Consider the following 16336-nt stretch of genomic DNA (forward strand, 5'->3'; position numbering starts at 1 on the left):
GCCGTTGAAATCCGATCTCATCCAATCAAACGGTCAACCCACCAGAATCTGTCAATCTGTCATTGTCGCTACAAGCCATCATCTCAGCCCTTTCTCATCTGTGACGGTACACCCCTAAGACTTTATCACAGCACCACCTCCTTTGTCTCTTGATTTCATGAATTTTTTTTTTGTATGGCTTCCGAAATCAATCAACCCATTGCAGTTAAATTGGATGGAACAAATTATAGTCATTGGTCTTTTCTAATGAAAAGTTTCTTAAAAGGAAAGGGCTTTTGAAAATATGTCACGGGTGATCTTAAACTACCTGCAAAGGATGATCCCAAATTTGATGATTGGGAAATGAACAATAATAAAATCCTTACCTGGATCACTAATACTGTCTCCCCATCCATTAGCATGCAATTTGGTAGATTTGACACTGCCAAAGATGTGTGGGATTTCTTGTCTCGCAGGTATGTTCAATCTGATTGTGCTCGGAAATACAAATTAGAACAAGATCTTCGCTTATTGCAACATCAGAAGGGGCAATCCCTTTCAGACTTTCATTCTCAAATGACTGTAATTTGGGATGAGTTAGTTCTAATGGAGCCCAAGTGGACAACTAATGCAGAACTATGGTACAATTATCAAGAAGAAATGCGATTGGTGCAGTTTCTAATGGCTCTTCAAGATGACTATGAGACGATTTGTGCTACTATTCTTCACCGCTCGCCTCTTCCAACTGTTGATACGACTCTCTCAGAGTTACTTGCTGAGGAGATTCGTAAAGGACTTTTGCCTTATCCAGTGTAAGCCTTTGCGGTACCTTCTAGGCCCAAAGGCAATTTTTCAAAAGGCAAGTCCCCTCAGGGATACCAAGATATGTCCAAAATTCAATGCATCTATTGCAAAGAATATGGACATATGGTTAAGAATTGTCCTTCACCCACTTCCAATAATATGCGCAACAAAAGAAAGGGAACTACGCGTTTTGGGACTACTTCTGATACCCGCTTTCTGGCAGCTCCCGTTCCGACTTCAGATTCATCTGAATCTTCTACCATCTCTTCAACTCATCTTACAACAGATATGATACAGGAGATGATCCAACAAGCTATCTCACAGATTGGTAATATCACTCATGTTGCCTCTGCCTTCTCGGTACCCTCAGGTATTTATTCAGATAGTTGGTTTTTTTTATTCTGGTGCTTCCCACCACATGACCTTTGATGTGCACTCGTTGCAAATTCCCGCTCCTCCTGCCATTCATACTGCTGATGGATCTACAATTACTGCTAGTCACATTGGGATACTTAAAACCTTTTCCATGCTTTCTCTGCTAGACGTTCTTCTTGTTCCTCAATTACCGATGAATTTAATCTCTGTAGGTCAGTTGTGTGATCATGGATTTGATGTCATATTTTCTTCTTCTGACTGTGTTGTGCAGGATCACTTGACGGGGAAGCAAGTTGGGACAGGCAGTAGAACAGGTCGATTGTTTGTCTGGACAGGCTTCAAGTCCCTCCTACTCTTCGTCCCCTAGTCGCAGCCTTAACTCCCGCATCATCTTCCTTTATGTCATGCCATTCTAGATTAGGTCATGTTTCCATTTCTCGTCTTCGTTATATGATCAATAAAGGGTTGTTAGGACCAGTTCAAACAGAAAAAGAATTGTGTTGTATTAATTGTAAACTGGCTAAACAACCAGCTCTACCATTCACCAGAAGTACATATGTCTCCTTATCTCCTTTTGAATTAATACATTCTGATATTTGGGGACCCACAAATGTTTCTTCTATGGGAGGTTATTATTACTATGTTATTTTTGTTGATGACTATTCTCGGTATACTTGGCTTTATCTATTAGTTTTTACGTGTGTATGTTGAGTTCGCTACTATGATAAAAACTCAATTTTCCAAATCAATCAAAATCTTTCGTTCTGATTCTGGTGGAGAATATATGTCAGGTGCATTTTACTCATTTTTAAAAGCCGAAGGAACTCTTCCTCAGTTGTCGTGCACTGACACACCTGAACAAAATGGTGTAGCAGAACGCAAGCATCGTCATATTATCGAAACTGCTCGAACTCTACTTATCTCCTCTTCTGTTCCACGTCAATTCTGGGGGAAGCCGTTCACACTTCAGTTTATCTTATTAATCGGATTCCCTCGTCCATTACGGATGTCATCTCTCCTTTTGAACGTCTCTTTCACTCTCTTCCAGATTACTCTCAACTTCGAGTATTTGGGTCCACTTGCTTTGTACTCCTACCCACACGAAAACGACATAAGTTGAGTAAAAGAAGTGTTATTTGTGTGTTTTTAGGATATGGTGTCCAACAAAAAGGCTATCGTTGTTATGACCCGGAAGCAAAAAGATTGCGTATTTCTCGTCATGTTGTCTTTTGAGAAAAAAACACCACGGCTTTGATATTTTACCAGGTCTTTCACTAGCACCACCTTGTCCAGCAACATGCCTTCCAGTTCTAGATCCAAATCCAGATGCAGATAAAGAAACAAAAGCAAGGGATCGAGAGGCAAAGGAAGCATCCGAGTAGTAAACAGAAGCACAGGTGGAAGTTACCTTTCTATTCCATCTCCTCCACTCCATCCTCAGAGCCTCATCAACTTGTGGATCCATTTCTTGATCCCCATTCTGATACTCCTTCTGGTTCGACCTCTACTGATGACTCTAACATCTATGTTAGTCCTCCCCCAGCTGATACTTCTTATGGGTCGACCTCTCATGATGATTCTAACTTTTCTGTTAGTCCATCCCCGGACGTCGTCTCACCAGGTCCCATTGATGACCGCTTTGAGCCTGACAACAACAACACTTCCCCCGCAAGTGATTCAACATTCATTGCTCCTACATGTCGTCACGCACAGCGTGAGCATCATCCTCCTGCCAAGCTCAAAGATTATCATTGTTTTTTGTCCACTATTCTATCTCTTCATGAGCCTCAATCCTATCGAGAGGCTGCATCTGACCCACAATGGCAGGTGGCTATGTCAGAAGAACTCAAAGCCTTACAAAAGACCAATACTTGGGATCTTGTCCATCTTCCCCCTGGAAAATCTGTTGTTTGATGCAAATGAATTTATAAGATCAAAACTCAATCAGATGGATCTATTGAACGGTATAAAGCTCGCCTTGTTGCTAAAGGATTTACTCAAGAATACGGGATCGACTACGAGGAAACATTTGCTCTTGTTGCTCGTATGACCACTGTGCGAACTTCTTTATTCTTGTTTGGTATGTTCACATCTGTTCACACTGATTGGTTTGGATTCGAGGGCTCCTTTGAAACCGGTGTGGAAGAGTTGAGTCTTTCTTTGATCTGTTCCAGGAGTTGCACCCATTCAAGCTCAATTAGAGACTCAAGCAGCAAACAACATTGTTCAGGATTTTAAGTCAAGGGGATTTTCTGGACCGTAGCTTCTCCCTCTAGTTTCACTGTGGCAGTGGCATCTTCTCCCTTAATGTCTGCCTGGGGAACAGAATCTTGACAGGTTTCTACTTCATTTGGGCCAACCTTGAGCGAGGGATCCCCTTTTTCAAGAGGGAGCTCTTGTTCAGAATGGCCCCATTTTGATGATCTTACCACGAAAGGATCTGCTTCTCACCTTTTAGTATTCCATCCAATAAGAGCTGTGTCACTTGGTGGATGGGTAGGACTACGTACTTCATCTTCCTGTAGGAGGGTCCAGGTCCTAAAGAACTATTGAAAAATACCTGGAAGAACGTGATGGAGGAATAAATCTAGGGTTTTGGATAAAACCCTAGAGAAGGAGCTAAAGGGAGTGGACTTGGGGCCCTCTTTCTTTAGCCACTACGAACTTAGATAATCAATCCCTCCCCCTCCTTTCTCTTCTTATTTGGGAATGGAAGGAATTGCTGTAATAAAAATACCCAATCAAATCTTTTGCCACAATCTTCCATCTGTTGGCTTGAGAAATAATATGAGTGGGCCGCCTGTAAAAGGTGGTACGATTGAAGTATCCACACTTGATATTTGATCAAGGATGGGATGATGGGTATGTATTTGTACGCCCTTTCATTATATACTTTCTCTTGTTGACAATTATCTTATAAAATACATCAATTCCCCTAATACATTTGTGCATCACCAGTATCTTTAACACTTCATATTCTCTATTGAATCATTGTATCCAAACAACCAGGATCCGAGTAATGGAGTGAACTTTCATGTGATGTACCGTACCGTTACTAGAATCACATCAATACGTTCGCTTCAGGACACGGATCATCAGCAATGTCTATAATAGAGGCTACCAGAGGAATTTCTCCAAGTAGAGATGAGGGTTGAAATTGTCAAATCGCTACAAACCAGGAAACAAAATCCCAGAGCTGGTGAAATTGTCAAATCGCTACAAATCAGGAAACAAAATCCCTGAGCTGGGAAAAGCTCATCCTGATTTTGAGTTTAGTTTTTGGTTCCTGATTTCTAAGCCACATGGACTAGCTTCCTTTTTTAGCTTTCTCACCCTCATTTCCACTTGGAGATTCCGATTCATCATGAAAAGAAATTCATGCCATTCAATCCTTGATTTTGTTCTAAATCTCGAGTGCGCAAGAAATGGGTCTTCAAATTCTGCAGAAAATGAGCTCCCACTCGGGAATTTCTATAACAAGTAAAACCCATATGCAAATCAGGCAGTGTAGCCGAGATCGACATTGACGCCGGCCAGATCTTGCCACCTCCCGGAATCGCATGCAGCCTGCCCAGCCGTCAGCATTCTTTCATCTGAGCGTCATGCCCAACCTCATGACTCCACGACAGATTGGCCGCTGCAATCCCAGTCTACAAGGCAGATTGAAAGCCAAACCTACTCTGCGTCTCAAGGATCACAGGATGTAGAAAGTGTTTAGGTGATGGAAGGGAGCTGCTCTTCCCTTTTGATATGCAGCCAGAGATACGGTCTGAGGTCACTAGACCAAGATGGTTGGAGGAAGAGCAGCTTGCTCGAAAGAAGAGAGGCTTTTGCAAGAGGAAGCCCGAGAAACCCTTTTTTCATGTTTCCACGAATTAGAGAGAGCTTTGCTTCAACAATTTCTGCTCCTTTTTATCAGTCGAAGAGGGAAGGAGATGGAGGAAATGGCTAGCAATGGAAAACACTGACAATCCCCCTGTTATGTGTTGGGCACAGAATGAGAGCCTATTATAAGTATTTTAGGTTATTGTAACAGTTACTAAATCATTTCTCTGCTGCAAAAAATGTAAACAAGAAGCACAAAAACCCTGCATTAGATCAAAGATGTAATTTTTTTTGGAAATGAAATGTTAAACCCAAGCAATTAAGAAATCTACCAAATGTAGACGAGAGGATTTAGAAGTTCCTAAAATATCATTTAAATGCAAGATACCCAAACAAAACAAACTTTCGGGCATCAGCAGGAATATGAGCTCGCGAGCAGAAAGTATCAAAACGTTACTAGAGAAAAAGAAGACCAAATGCAAAACAAAAAAGAAATTTCTCCCAACTTGAACAAGACAAGGCTTAGTCGACCTCCTCAATCTTAGGGCCAGCACCAGCACCAGCACCGCTGCTGCCTCCAGCCGGAGGAGCATCGTCATCCATGGCACCACCCATGTCGCCACCGTACATCTTGGCAATGATTGGGTTGCAGATACTCTCCAGCTCCTTCATCTTGTCATCAAATTCATCCGCCTCCGCCAACTGGTTAGCGTCCAGCCACTGGATCGCCTGCTCGATCGAATCCTCAATCTTCTTCTTGTCAGCAGCAGGAAGCTTAGACGCGATTTTCTCGTCCTTAATGGTGTTCCTCATGTTGTAAGCATAGTTCTCAAGGGTGTTCTTAGACTCCACCTTCTTCTTGTGCTCTTCATCCTCAGATTTGTACTTCTCAGCCTCTTGGACCATGTTCTCTATCTCATCCTTGCTCAACCTTCCCTTGTCATTGGTAATAGTGATCTTGTTCTTCTGCCCAGTAGTCTTGTCCTCAGCTGAGACATTCAAGATGCCGTTTGCGTCGATGTCGAAGCAGACTGTGATCTGGGGAACACCTCTGGGTGCAGGAGGGATGCCGGAGAGCTCGAATTTACCCAACAGATTGTTGTCTCTGGTTCGCGTTCTCTCACCCTCGTAGACCTGGATCAACACACCTGGTTGGTTATCAGAGTAGGTTGAGAATACCTGCTCCTTCTTGGTGGGAATGGTAGTGTTCCTTGGGATCAAGACAGTCATGACTCCTCCGGCTGTCTCCAGTCCAAGGGAGAGAGGGGTGACATCCAAAAGAAGAAGATCCTGCACCTTCTCATTGCCCTCACCGCTTAAAATCGCAGCTTGCACAGCGGCACCATAGGCTACGGCCTCATCAGGGTTGATACTTTTGCAAAGCTCCTTCCCATTGAAGAAGTCCTGCAACAATTGCTGGACCTTGGGAATCCTAGTAGAACCTCCGACAAGGACGACATCATGGATGGTGCTCTTGTCCATCTTGGCATCCCTTAAACACTTCTCCACTGGCTCCATACACTTCCTGAACAAATCCATGTTCAGCTCCTCAAATCTGGCTCGGGTAATGGTGGAATAGAAATCAATCCCTTCATACAAAGAATCAATCTCAATTGTGGTTTGAGCAGTGGATGAGAGGGTTCTTTTCGCCCTCTCACAGGATGTCCTCAACCGCCTGAGAGCTCTGGGGTTTCCACTAATGTCCTTCTTGTTCTTCCTCTTGAATTCCTGAACGAAGTGATTCACCATACGGTTGTCAAAATCCTCACCCCCGAGATGGGTGTCTCCGGCAGTGGCTTTGACCTCGAAAATACCCTCTTCAATGGTGAGGAGAGAGACATCAAAGGTGCCACCGCCGAGATCGAAGATAAGAACATTCTTCTCACCGACACTGGTGGCCTTCTTGTCTAGACCGTAGGCAATGGCAGCGGCCGTGGGCTCGTTGATGATTCGCATGACGTTTAGGCCAGCAATGACACCTGCATCCTTGGTGGCCTGACGCTGGGAATCGTTGAAGTAAGCAGGGACAGTGACCACAGCATTCTTGATGTTGGAGCCAAGGTAGGCTTCTGCAATTTCCCGCATTTTCATCAGAACCATGGAGGAGATCTCCTCCGCAGCGAATTGCTTGTCCTCGCCCTTGTATTGGACGATGATCATTGGCTTCTCCGCAGGGCCAGGAATGACCTTGAAGGGCCAGAGCTTCATGTCTCCCTGAACAGAGGCATCATTGAATCGCCTACCAATCAAACGCTTCGCATCTGTGTAAAGAGTGAGAAATTCAGACGCAATAGAGAAACGTACAGGAAAGACAATACATGAGAGAGAGAGAGAGAGAGAGAGATATGAGCAGGACACACAGTTTTAAAGGTATTGAAAATACTACAAGAAAAAAATTAATGGGTTAAAAAAACAGTCCGCCAAATATCAGCTAGGCATAAGAACTTCAATCTCTACCCAAGATTTTAACGGATATCATTATTTCAGAACTGATGAAATCCAATCTCTACGCCTGGAATCTAAAAGATAATCATTATTTCAGATCTGATGAAATTCAATCTCTACCAAAACATAAAATAACAAACTACTGTTTTAAAGCAGGAAGATCTTACTATACTGGGGAGTTCAAACTGAAATACCACAAAAAACAATTGTGAAATACCACTAAAAACCAGGTAACATAAAAGCAATTAAGAAAAGGGAAATGATATCCCCCTCCGTAAACGGACAAAATCCCCCCTCCCCCTCCCTCTAACGGTTTCTGTGTGAGAATTGTTCACTGCTTGAGGATAAATTCACCCCCTTTAACGTTTTTTCTTCACCTTTAAAACTTAAAGAATATTGTTAAAGGGGATGTGAAAAAAATACAAAAGAGGGTTTGAAAAAATCTAGAAAGCAACGTTTCTAGTCCCCAGATCTGAGAAAACCACATCCACCGATTTAACATAACAAGTGAAGAAAAAAGAAAACTTATTTTACTAAAGATATGTACCAGAAGCTTACAATACAACAAATTCGTGTGAAAGAGAGCAAGATCTACTGCTACTAACATATCAAAACTCCCCTAAGAATACACCGGATCTTAAAACAGATAGAACTTGCTAGAATGGGAACTTCAAATAGAAATAACACTATAAACATTGCAAAAAGGCACGGTTTTCTGATGATGCTGAGTAACATAAAAGTAACTAAGAAAAAGCATCATAGAGGAGAGGATGTGGATTTTACAAAACCGGATGTGAAAATTTAGCATATCATGATGTGAAAGGAAAAACTTCCTTAACTTAAGATCTATAACAGAAACATACAATACAACACAGATCTGTGAAAGGAATCGAGAACTATACATCTACGAACATATCAAAACTCCCCTAAACATTCAAAAACAGAAGAAAAATACACCAGATCTAAATAAAAAGAGAAAATCTTCCAAACTAACTCAAGATCTATACCAGAAACATAAAGTAGAAAACAGATCTGCAAAAGGAATCAAGATCTACAGCTACTAACATATCAAAACTCCCCTGAACATTCAAAAAGAGAAGAAAAACACACCAGATCTAAATAAAAAGAGAAAATCTTTCAAGCTAACTCAAGATCTATACCAGAAAATGCAATACAACACAGATCTGTAAAAAAAAAAATCAAGATCTACAGCTACTAACATATCAAAACTCCCCTAAACATTCAAAAACAGAACAAAATACACCAGATCTAAAAAAAAAGGCAGAAAAATCTTTTCACTTACCAAAAACAGTGTTGATCGGGTTCATGGCGACCTGATTCTTAGCAGCATCTCCGATAAGACGCTCAGAATCCGTAAAAGCAACATAAGAAGGTGTTGTCCTGTTCCCTTGATCGTTTGCTATGATCTCAACACGATCATGTTGCCAAACTCCAACACATGAATATGTAGTTCCTAGATCGATACCGATCGCAGGACCTTCTCCTTTACCGGCCATCTAGACGAGATCTAAAAGAAACGAAGAGAAAAATTGAAAGAAAAAGAAGAAAAAAGAAGAACTATTCTAAGTTCTAGGGTTAGCAATTGAAGATTGAGAAGTTTAGGTTTGAGTTTATATAGGTAGGAGGGTGAGTTTCTAGAAAGTTCTGTTGAAGTGGTAACCGTAGATCTTTGAGAAGATGGACGGTTGAGAATGACTCCAGTTATATCGAATCTCCTCCTTAACTTCCTCATGGTTGCCCAAGCTGAGCGGTTTTTGCTTTTCTTATTCGGCCCTGTTGCCGACGTCTTTGTGTTAGGTCAACCTGACTGACTTGGACCGCTGATTTGGAAGCCATACATCGGACGGTTGAGATCATCCAACAAATACTTTTTATGAGAATTTATACGGTGGAGGCCCTTATAGTCCCTTATTTTTCAAAAAGTACTGTACGGGACGCAATATAGGATGATCCAAACCGTCCATATGATGGGCCATAACCTAAATAGGTTTAGCCCCAAAAATCATTTCCATAGGATGATCCCCCAACCCTCCGATCTGTATATTATGGAAACCTCTATAGATCGAAGGGCTAGGATCATCCTATGGAAATGATTTTTCTGGGTACAACCTATTTACGTTATGGCCCATCATATGGACGGTTTGGATTATCCTATAGTACGGCCCGTACAGTACGTTTTGAAAAATAAGGGACTATAAGGGCTTACACCCTATAAAATCTCCTGTTTTTATAACATGACTTTTCAGTTTGGAAATGGGACCATGCTATAGGATGATCCAAACCGCACACGTGATGGGGCCATAACATTAATTGGCTATGCCCAAAAAATCATTTCTATAGGGTGTTCCCAACCATCCGATCTATAGAGGAACTGCATGGTATGGAAATCTCTACAAATCGGAGGGCTATATCATCTTATGGAAATGATTTTTTTGGGGATAGCCTATTAATGTTGTGGCCCATCACATGGACGGTTTGGGTCAACCTATGGTATGGTCCCTACAGTACTTTTTTTTAAAAATACGGGACTATAAGGGCTTACACTTCATAAGATATGGTGGAGGTGGTTTCACCTACGCCGCGACTAAATTGGGTTGCCGAAAAGTCAGCCTTTCAATATTTTGTGAATGGCTGAGATTAATTCTACAAAAAATTAACCGCAGAGAAATCTCTTCAAATTGAAAAGTTAGTGTACTTACAGCCTGCATAAGGAAAGGAGTTTTTATACCTTGTCTGTGGTGTGATGTGGATGTCCACTATTTTCAATGGAAAATGATTTCAGCACTCAATGTTTTGACAAAGATGCATGTAAATACCCAAGAATACCAAACTTATTAAAATCCGTCCCCCTTTAAAAGATGGGTGTTTTTGTATTTCGAAAGTTGGGTTTAATTAGGACTTCTTAAGAAAGCCTGTGAATACATCATTTGGGAGGTTTGTGTAGACTAAAACATGTTGAATATTTTAATCAATTAAAAGACTTTTGACTTTTTTGAATCAAATTTCAAACGTTTTGCAAGCCTTTATTATTCTTTAATATTTTATATTGTTTTATACCGTTTTGTTGTTTGCAATGAATTGCTTTGGCTTAAATGGAAGAGAAAGACCTTGGGGTGTTTGGCATATATACACCTCTATGGTGTATACAAACACAACTACTTCCTCTTGTTAAAAAAACACACAAGATTTCTCCTCCTTTTTCTACTGTTTCTCTTCTATACGTGTGTTTAGATTATTTTTTATTAGTTCAACATGGCCGGTGAAGATTACACCCGTCCCAAGAAGTTTGACGGATTGAACTTCAAGCGTCGGCAACAACGCTTATTCTTTTCGCTTTCAACTCTTAAAATTGCTCATGTCTTGAGCACACCCAAACCTAGTCCCGAAGAACATGAACCCGCTCAATCCGAGGTTACACAAAAATGGGAAAATAATGACTTTTTGTGTCGTAATTACATTTTTAGTGCTATGACGAATTCCTTGTATGACGTGCATTGTGAAATGAAGACCGCAAAATAAATGTGGGAAGCTTTAGATAAGAAGTACAAGACCGAGGATGCCGGAGTGAAAAAATATGTAGTGAGAAACTATCTTAGATATGAGATGGTGGATAAAAAATCCGTGTTAGGGCAAGTTTATGAATTCCAACTCTTTTTGAATGAGATTTTAGCGAAAGGAATCAAAATGGATGACCGTTTCCATTCGGCGGCCATTGTTGACAAACTTTCATCTTCATGGAAGGAGTTCGGAAAAAGTCTTAAACATCGGAAAGATGAATTGTCTTTACAAGATCTCCTAGTGACACTCCGAATTGAAGAAGAACATAGGAATCGTGATCAAAATGATAGAGAATCGGAACTCCTTTCCAAGGCCAATCTTGTCAAGACTAGTGAAAAGAAATCAAATAAAAATCTTGGGTCTCATCAAAACAAGAAGAAGATGGAGAACCGAAATCACTTCAAAAGTAACAAAAAGATGGACAAAAATAAGAAGAAAGAGGGTTGTTTCAATTGCGGAAAACTTGGACACTATGCTAGACAATGTCGACATTGAAAGGGGAAAGATAATTCCTAAAATGTCAGAAACTCTCAAGCGAAACGCTCTCCTCAGGCCAATATGGTGGAATCCGGGACTGTTATTCACGGAACCGAAGTGAAGAAGCTTATAACCGTAGACTCTGAAGTGAACATGGTGTTTGTTAGGAATTAACAACGCAGCAGAATAACGATGCAAAGATAAACGAAAGATTCACACACATAACACACAGATTTATGTGGTTCACCCAACCAGTTTGGTATGGGCTACGTCCACGGCAGAGCGACAAGCCAACGATTCCACTATTCTGAAGAAAAGATTACAGAACCCTCACGCCTCTCCGTAGCGTCTCCTGATATCACATCCCTTTTATATGACGTTCAAAAACGCGTTACAATAAAGAAAAATCCTAATTCATGAAAGTATAAAACTACCCCCAGTATAAAAATACCTTAAAAAATTCGAGTCGAGGCCTACCGCCCCCAAACTCCCGCCCTCTGCAACCCCCTGGCCCGCTCAACGGCGAGCGGGACCGCCGCAGTCAAGGTAAAGTGTACAATACTTTCCATATTAGACTGAGATCAGGCTTCACCAATAACAGTGTTCAATGTGAGTGATTGGTGGGTAGACACGGAGCCACTGTACATGTCTGTTGTGACAGAAGTGCATTTGTCACCTATCATCAAATAGATAAAAGCGAAATGCTTTTCATGGGTAACTCCTCAACGGCTAAGGTCATGAGGAAAGGGAAGGTTGATCTCGAACTTACTTCCGGTAAGGTTCTCACACTGCACCAAGTTCTCTACTTGTTGAACAAGCACGGTTACAAGCTCGTCTTCGAATCTGATAAGTTTATTCTCACTAAGGGTGGGATGTTTCTGGGAAACAGTTATGCGTGTGGGGGTTTATTCAAGCTCAATGTATCCATGAATGAAATCAATAAATTTTTTGATTTTTCTGCTTATATTGTTGAATCTTATGATATGTGGCATGGTAGATTAGGACATGTAAATTCACAATCTATAAAAAGAATGGTGAACTTAGGTATGATTCCAAATGTTTCTATTGAACAAAAACCAAAGTGTCAAATATGTGTTCAATCAAAATTTAGCAAAAAACCATTTAAATCAATAGAAAGAAATTTAGAAATCCTAGGACTAGTACATAGTGATGTATGTGACCTAAAGAACACTATTACTAGAGGAGGAAATAAATATTTTATTACTTATATAGATGATAAATCAAAATTTGCAATGCTATATCTTCTTAAATCTAAAGATGAAGCTTTAGAAAAATTTATAACCTATAAAAATGAAGTGGAAAATCAGTTAGAAAAAAGGATTAAAATACTTAGATCAGATCGAGGTGGTGAATACAGCTCAAATGAATTTTCTGAATATTGTAGAAAATATGGAATTATTCATGAGTTGGCGGCACCATATTCTCCATAATAAAATGGAGTTGCAGAAAGAAAAAATAGAACTCTAATTAACATGGTAAATGCCATGCTAACTAGTTCACGACTACCACTCAACATGTGGGGGGAAGCCTTGTTGTCAGCTTGTCATATACTAAACAAGATACCCTATAAAAATGGAAATGAGACTCCATTCGAATTATGGAAAGGTAGAAAACCAAGTTTTAAATACCTTAAAAGTGTGGGGGTGTTTAGCTAAAGTGAGGTTACCTCCCCCTAAAAAAACAAAGTTAGGACCTAGAACAGTGGATTGTGTGTTCATAGGATATGCACATAATAGTGCAGCTTATAGATTTCTAGTGGTAAAATCTGACATAACTCCATAGACGTGAACACTATATTAGAGTCTAGAGATGCAAAATTTTTTGAGGATGTGTTTCCTCTTAATAAAAAAAGTGTGAGTCAAACTCTAATACCTCAAACAGAAGTTGCATCAAGTAGTCATGGTATTCCTCAAATAGAAAACCAAGAACCTAAAGGAAGAAAACGAGATAGAGAAGAAGCTAGCCTAGAGATAGAACCTAGAAGAAGTCAAAGAGAAAAGAAAGCTACTAACTTTGGCTCTGACTTTTATACCTTCTTGGTAGAGGATGATCCACTTACTTTTAAGGAAGCTATGTCTTTTTTAGATGCAATCTTCTGGAAAGAAGCTATAAATAGTGAAATATAATCCATTATATCAAACAACACATGGGAGTTAACGGATTTACCTCCAGGGTGTAAACCAAAAGGTTGTAAATGAATTTTTAAAATGAAACTTAGAACCGATGGATCTATAGAAAAAATTAAGGCTAGATTAGTAGCCAAATGTTTTAAACAGAAAGAAGGGATAGACTTTTTTGACACCTATTCTCCTGTAACTAGGATTACAACAATAAGAATGTTGATGGCTATAACGGCTATCTATAACTTAAAAATCCATCAAACGGATGTTAAAACCGCTTTTCTAAATGAATAATTAGAAGAAGAAAACTACATGGAACAATCTGAGGGTTTTATTTTATATATATACATATATATATATATATATATATTTAGCAATTGTAACTATTAATTTAAAAATTAAATGATTCTGTACATGTTATAAATTTGTTTCCATGATTTGTTTTATGATCTATTTAAATTTTGTGTTTGGATGATCTACTGTGTCCATATATATAAAACATAACCTAGTTATTCTCAGGTGACACTACTTTCATCTATTTTATGTGTACTTATTATTCCTCCGAGACATGCATGATTAGATAAACGTTTTCTCGGAGATATGTGTTCCCATTACGCATGACTTTCGTTCAAAGCTCTTCAAAATCAATAAGTAAATGACATAAGAGACCAGGTGTTTGCACTTGGGCGAACGAGATGTTCTTCAGACCTTCCAAATTCGTAACCAGGCACGAACCTTATTTTATATCTCTGGTTATCCGTTGCAACAGAGCATAGTATGGGATCCTTGGCCCACTTCCTTGGATGACGACTCTTCTTTGTTTAAGGTATGCCTCGAATCTGGGCTAGTCCCCGAATCGAGAGGTATCTCACCTTTGTATCGCCACTTATGCTGTGAGGGGCACTTCTTTCGAGAGTTCCTTGGTAGAGCTCTCCATTCACGTGGATGATCCATAGAGACTTAGCGTGTGGGGCTCGTCCCCCGCCTCTCTCGGATCGTGGTCCACAATCTCCCAAGATGACTTGCTCTCTAAATGAGTGTGAACCGTTTGCCTATATAAAGAGAGTTTCTTTTTCTTCCAAGAAAATCCAACGTGACCTGCGTCTAATAGAAAGTCAACTTTCCTCTTTAAGAAATATGAGAAAAAGAAAGCACAAGTTGCTGAAATTAAAAAGTTGCTCACGATCTTGTTGGTGTTGCTAAAAAGGGATGAGAAACAATTTTTGCCAAAGCTACCCTATGTCTGCTATTTGTGGGATCTTTGTAAGCTTGCATCACAACCACTCATCCAAAGAGTGATATCCATATGTCCAATAGACCATTGACCTTATCCACTCTTGAGATTTAGATAGGCTCATAGTGGACCCATACAAGATGCTTTGATAAAATAAATCCCTAACACAAAATCCTCATCCGATTCCTCCTTGACTAAGCAAAACTCAAACAGCCTTGTTTTTACTTTGGTTCAAGATGGGACCCACCACAAGATGTTTATCTCTCTCAACACAAGATAGGGCCCACCTAGGATTGACAACTTGAATTGGACCTCTTCTAACACATATATGGGCAATCCCTTCTTTGACCGAGACTCACATTCCTCTAAAATTCGAATTTTATAGCATGTAAAAATTGTAATTTGGCCCTACATGAATAGCCATAAATCCATATTTCTTTAAATACCCAAAATAAGATAGTTCTAATAGCTTTTGGCGGGTCCCACTCATTGCGGGCCAAATTCATTGATTTCTTGAGTTGAGCTGAATTGAGTAAGTGGGCCCACTTTAGATTAAGCAAGTCCTCTAAAGAATTTGAGCTTATGCAAAATGGTGGACTCCACTCGAATTGGCCGAAAATGCACCTCTTTGGAATGTAATTTTTTCATGGAAAAACCCCTTAGAAAATGATGGAGATTGGATGGAAAATAGAAAGCGAGGGAAAGCGAGGGAAATGCTGGGAATTAACTTGGAAGTACTCAGGAAACTGACCCAACAGGATGAAAACTAATGAGATCATTTGTTGGAGAAAGCGGAGCAAAATGGGGGTGTCTACACTAACACTACTCATAAATATAGAATTATAGGATAAATAAATGCACTTTGTTAAAAAGGACCAATGATGGCTCCCTTCTAGCTCATTCTTTTGCAAGGGCGCCCTCCACTTTATCTTTCTTCTCAATCTTTTTCCCATTAAAAAAAGAGAGAAAAATACAGATACACCCACTCAACTTTCTGACATTTTCAACTCTAACCCTAACTTTTAAAAGTCACCAACTACATCCCCTGAGGTTTCAATTTGTATAAGGTAGACCCCCTCAGTTGATGGTTCGTCCACATATTGAAGGGTTAAGATGATCTTATGGAGCTGATTTTTTAGGTACACCCTATTTATGTCAGGGCCCATCCCAAACAATGTGGGCCCACTGTGTTTTTGGTAGTGTTTGGATTCAGGTATGCGATTTGGAGCGGCGGATGGGGACTTCATTAGCATTGAAAGTGTTTCAAAAGAGGGGATCTACCTTAAACAAATTGAAACCTCATAGGGTGAGGTTGGTGTCTTTTAAAAGTCAGGGTTATAGTTGAAAATGTCATAAAGTTGAGGGAGTGTATCTGTATTTTTCCCTTAAAAAAAGGGAAATGATATATCTGCAATAAAAGAGGGGGGCTGTTGTACTTATGTCAGTGCATCAATGACTAAAGATGGGCTGTTGTACT

General features: G+C 40.1%; 2 protein-coding genes across 2 annotated transcripts; one reads left to right on the forward strand and one right to left on the reverse strand.

The window, feature by feature from the left end:
• The first annotated feature begins 342 nt into the window (after positions 1-342).
• LOC143891755 (uncharacterized) lies at positions 343-795 on the forward strand. Its single transcript, XM_077396290.1, has one exon. It carries the CDS (start codon positions 343-345, stop codon positions 793-795), a length of 453 nt encoding a protein of 150 aa, XP_077252405.1.
• A 4538-nt stretch (positions 796-5333) lies between these two features.
• LOC143872669 (heat shock cognate 70 kDa protein 2-like) lies at positions 5334-9040 on the reverse strand. Its single transcript, XM_077376755.1, has 2 exons — positions 8732-9040; positions 5334-7244 (listed from the first exon to the last, which is right to left on the reverse strand). The coding sequence occupies exons 1-2, from the start codon at positions 8943-8945 to the stop codon at positions 5506-5508; spliced, it is 1953 nt and encodes a 650-aa protein (XP_077232870.1). The 5' UTR covers positions 8946-9040; the 3' UTR covers positions 5334-5505.
• Positions 9041-16336: the final 7296 nt, after the last annotated feature.

This window comes from Tasmannia lanceolata, unplaced genomic scaffold (genome assembly GCF_043159265.1).
Source record: "Tasmannia lanceolata isolate RefF3 unplaced genomic scaffold, GAP_Taslan_0.1 ptg000002l, whole genome shotgun sequence".
NCBI lineage: Eukaryota > Viridiplantae > Streptophyta > Magnoliopsida > Canellales > Winteraceae > Tasmannia > Tasmannia lanceolata.